The sequence below is a fragment of the Nestor notabilis genome, unplaced genomic scaffold, assembly GCF_000696875.1.
Source record: "Nestor notabilis isolate BGI_N333 unplaced genomic scaffold, ASM69687v1 scaffold30341, whole genome shotgun sequence".
Lineage (NCBI taxonomy): Eukaryota > Metazoa > Chordata > Aves > Psittaciformes > Psittacidae > Nestor > Nestor notabilis.
This window is the reverse complement of record NW_009913858.1, coordinates 897-5,907: the sequence shown is the minus strand read 5'-3', so window position 1 is coordinate 5,907 and position 5,011 is coordinate 897. Positions and strand designations below refer to the sequence as shown.

The 5,011-nt window shown below is 42.5% G+C and overlaps 1 protein-coding gene across 1 annotated transcript in view; it reads left to right on the top strand.

The window, feature by feature from the left end:
* Positions 1–3,549, top strand: part of LOC104412634 (pleckstrin homology domain-containing family G member 1-like) — a gene marked incomplete at its 5' end in the record, with an annotated part of 17,396 nt that extends 13,847 nt beyond the window's left edge. Inside the window, 2 exons of the mRNA XM_010023394.1 lie at positions 21–1,514; positions 2,447–3,549. Of these exons, the coding sequence (XP_010021696.1) occupies positions 21–1,514; positions 2,447–3,549 (2,597 nt within the window). The remainder of the gene's footprint in view (positions 1–20; positions 1,515–2,446) is intronic.
* Positions 3,550–5,011: the final 1,462 nt, after the last annotated feature.

Here is a 5,011-nt window from a genome sequence, read left to right as displayed (position 1 = left end):
TGCGACGACCCATCATATCGGGCAGCACCTCTTTCCCAGCCGGCGCCCACCTTATGAGAATGAAGACGATGAAGATGATTATCAGATGTTCGTACCATCAATGTCTGCATCCAGCACTAGTTCAGCTGTCAGTGGAGAAAGAAGGGGTTCTTCTGGGCGCCCATGCAGCTGGCACTTGGGAGTTGTGCATCAAAATGAGAATTCCAGCCCTACTCATCACAAAATTGTTAGGCGGGCCAGTAGTGCTGGTGAAAGTAACACGTGTCCAGCCAGTGCAAGGTATAAAATAGGGGAGCGCGGTTCTCGAATGGAAGTGAAGAGAGCAGAGGTGAGTGGTATGAATGCATATCCCGAATCTTCAGAGGAGCTGACCATTGATGATATCGAACATGTTTATGATAATATAAGCTATGAAGACTTAAAGCTGATGGGCCTGACAAGAAGAGAGGAGACAGACCGTGGACCCCAGAAGTCTGCTAGAGACTCTCTCTATGAGGCAGAAAATAAAAGCAGCGTGGATTCACCCTCCAAAAAGAGGACAGCAAATCAAAACAGGGCCTCCATTTGTGCTAGCAGGGATGAGATACTGCTCAGTGGAGAAGCACCTACTTCAAGTTTGGATGAGCTCAGGATTGTTGAAGACAACATCTATGACACCATAGTGCTTCCAGAAACACCACTATCGAATTTTAAATGTGACTCATTAAAATGCTCTAAAAGGAGGAGTTTACTGGGCCTGGAGAAAGACTTCACATATTGTGACAGTCTACGGCAGTTTGTTTCTGAAGAGAGTCTCCAGTTCAGTGAAGATGAAAGTCCTTACCACCGTGTTCCCATTGACAACGACTATTTGAGCTTAGTAGATAGCTCCTCCAACTCAGATTCACTGTCCCATAAGTCTGCTGCAGATAAACTCTCAGAGGAAGTAGACGAGATTTGGAATGACTTGGAGAACTACATCAAGAAGAATGAGGAAAAGACAAGAGATCGTCTCCTTGCAGCCTTTCCTGTTTGTAAAGATGATACGCAGGAAAGGCTGCATGCTGGTAGTACGCCTGAACTGAGTAAAGATGTAGAATACTCACTGTCTACTCTCTCTCTGCCAGAAACTCCTATTTTCCCTAAAACTGTGAAGCCCAGGGCTGCCACTATAAGTGAGGCTAACCTCAGGCTTGAAGACACTACATCATTCAAGGAGAACTCTTTCATGAGTCTGAACAGATCTTCCTTCTCTAGTGAGACGCCTTTTGTAGATAGCCCATATGAATCTGCCAATAGCGTTCTGTCCAATGCACATGCAGAGGGTATGGAAAATGACTTGGCTGTTGTGGATAAAACAAAGAACAGAGTTTTTATGATGGCAAGGCAGTACAGTCAAAAAATTAAGAAGGCTAATCAGCTTTTGAAAGTTAAAAGTCCAGAGCAGGAACAGCCAGCTAGCAGACAGCAGAAACTGAAACACAAAGATCTTGCTGCTATTCTGGAGGAGAAGAAACAAGGAGGTCCTGCTATTGGTATGTTAAAAATATCTCTATACAGATACATTTCTTTAGTAACTTTCCGTGGAATTTGTGTACTGATCTGGAAGATTGTGAATTTTCACCACCTGTTTAGTCAAGTATCACTATTGTATCTTCTGTGTTACCACTGAAATGAGTTTTCTGTGACTGCTTTTAACATGAATAGTCTTTTATTTCTCAATTCTTGTTGTTACTTGTTGAAATTGGGAAGAAATAGCCAAGGCTGGAAACAGAAATCATGCCTGGAAACGATGGGTCTCTTTACAGAAAAGCAGTTACTTCCTTTAATAGGAAGCGATCTTCAGAGTTTGACTAAAAAGGTGTATTTTCAGGTAGGCTTACCTCCTAACAAGTCATATAATTTGCTCAGGTACCATCTGCTTCACTGCTGCAAGCATAAGGAATTAGGTCAGATAGATAAGAAAGAACTGGTGGTATTGCTCTATCTAGTGAATGTGCAGTCATGGATATGCAACAGCTTCGGAACTCTTTTTGTCTGTGGTCAGTTGAAACAGACTGGAGACATGGAGCCAGCAGACTCTGTGCACTAGAGTGTCATTCTTGCCTTCTTGTGATATTTATAAAAGTCCTAAAATATCTTATTTACCAGGCCATTTTTAGAATATTCTTTTCCATTTTAACATGAAACAAGCAGCATATTACCAGAACCATGTGGTACATTGTGTCCTGCATGACTGTTCACTGTTGCAAGATATTTTCTGCTTCTTTTTCTCAATAGTGTACTGAAATGCAATGCAATGCATGGCTCTTCCAGCCTCCATTGTTTCATGTTACTTTGTTGAGGCTGAAGATATTGACATAGGTGTAAACTTTTCTCTAGACCAATACAAAACATTTTGAGATTTTTAAATTTTCATTCAAATGGATTGCTTCCCTCTGCTAAGTTAATTCTCTCTCCTTTCTAGGTGCCAGAATAGCTGAATACTCCCAGCTTTATGACCAAATCATCTTTAGAGAAAGCCCTCCTAAGGTCCAAAAGGAAGCCTGGGCCACTCCTCAGGAGCCATCATCGGGGAGGTTTTCTATGCCCATGGCTGTGTCTCCTCCCCGTTCCCAGGCTGCCAGTGAATGCTCAAGAGCAGAAGATTGGCTTTTGCATTCTACATACAGTAATGGTGAGCTGGCTGACTTCTCTCCATCTTCTGAATTGCAAGACCCAATGTCCAAGTGCTCATATGCAGAAGCTGGTACAAAAAGTCATCCAAAGCAGTTGCCATCAGCTGGCTCGGTTCCTTCCCTTCAGATTTCTAACCGTTTGCATGTCCCAGCGCAGAGGTGGAGTGCTATTATAAGCCAACCGAACAAAGAAAACTTACATCGAGATCACACCTATAACTCTCTTGGGAGAAGAGTAAGCCATGTAAAACCACAGGCATACAGCAGGTCACAGTCATCTTCCTCAATTATGGTCAACAGGTCTGGAGAATCAATTGTATATCCCAATGAAATGGACAAGAAAAAGCTCCATTCGAATAGGAATTTCCGAATCAATAGCCATCAAACACCAGGTATAGCTTCAGGATGCACAGGGCTTGATATGAGAAAGCAGATCCCTGAAAACTGTTCAGATATGATTTTGCAGGATTCTCAGAAGGTCCTGAGAGTGAACAGGGCCTCCCCTCTGACAGCACAGTTGGCTACTCGGAACTATTTTTCGAATTTCAAAGATACTGAAGAAGGAGAAGGGGATGATGATGACTATGTTGAAATAAAGTCTGATGATGAGGGATCTGACTTAGAGACTTCTCAGAATCAAGCAAGGAGATCAGATCCTACACTGCGTAATGCAGACACTGCTCCTACTGAAACGCTCTGCAGCAAAACTGTCTCTTGCACTCCTGCAAAGTCTTCCAGTGGCAAACACACGCTTACTCCATATCTGACTGCATACAGTGATTCGGACAAACTGAACGACTACCTGTGGAGAGTACCTTCTCCTAATCAGCAGAATATTGTCCAGTCTTTGAGGGAGAAGTTTCAGTGTCTCAGTTCAAGTAGCTTTGCTTGATGTTCTCAGTAATTTCTAGCTGTACTGCCTTATCACAAAAGAGTATGTACTAGGACAATCAGTACTGGCATCATGTATTCCCGTAATATTACACAATCAGGCATTGTATCACAGTAATATTGTAAATAGATGTGAAATGTATCTTTTTTTTTTTTTAAAAAAAAAAAAAAAACAGTTTAGAATCCTGGAAGTGAAGAAGTGTGCACTGTCTGGATCTTGGTCCATAGTTCAGGTGGACTTCTCATCTCCTATTTACCCTTTGTATCTCTTCCCTTGTTAGGTGTGATGCCTTTTGATTTCTAAACCATTTTATCATGTGGAAACCTTAGCATTTGGACTTTCAAGTTGATGACCAGTGTTCTGCATCCAAAATACCCACGTGTTTACTCTGGTTCCACATGGAAGGATTTAGCTGGGCAGCTACTCCTGTGACTGTGTAGATTTAGGAGGAGGGTTCTGGTAATCGCACCAACATGCTGCGTGTGCAATTGCACATACTTTTTGCACATTACTTTTTATCAGACAGATTCCAAGTGCGTGGGACCAATGCATATGCTACATTACTTTAGAACAACCTTCTTATGTTTTAAACAAAGTTTAGTCCTAGTGCTTGCAAGGGGTGCCAGGCTGATAGCTCTGGGTCTGAAGCCTCTTCTTACCTTCTGTAACTGCACAGCAGGCAGAGGATAGGCAGTGGCAGCTTTCTATGTGAACCTGTGGATGTGATGAGGTCCTTGTTTGGAGGATGTTTTGGGCAGTAGAAAGGGAGATCTGCTGCTTTTTGAGGTGGCTAGACCAGTTTTGGTACCTCCAGTGATAGTGGTACTTGTGACACGCAGGCAAAATTTGAGTATCTTGTAGCTCAGAGCCCAGCAGTTTAAAGTTGCTGTGTGTGAACTTGCAAAGTAGCTGTATTTTATACGCAGTGCCCTGCATGGCATTTGTTCAAGTCACAAAGTCAGTAACCCTGAGAGAGAATGAGGCTTGGCCAGCTGCTTGGGTGAAACATTAATCATGGGGCATGTTTGGCCCATAGGGTGGCTCAGCAACATGGCGCATTGAGTAACAAGCTGCCTTCCCAGGGAATGTATCTCCCACAGTAGGAGACTCCTGGCAGAGAGAGGCAAAATATGCATTTTCTAAACCAGCCATGGCTGACTCTAATCCAATCTATGTACAATAAAAGTAGCTAAAAAAATGAGAATACATTCCATTCTTTTGCAAATAATGCGTAAATTAAATGCTGCCAGTCTGAACAAGAACAGGCTTTCCAATACGATGCACATTTACTCCCCTTCGTCATCTTTGTTGCACAGCTTTGGATTCTGTTACTTGAAAACCTTGTGCCTGAATGAAAGCCTAAGCATATCTACACTGATCATCTTGTGTGACTCTTGTTCTTTTTTGGTGCTTAAATTCTTCAGATTATGTGGATAAAGCCAGTACCAAGTTAACATATCTA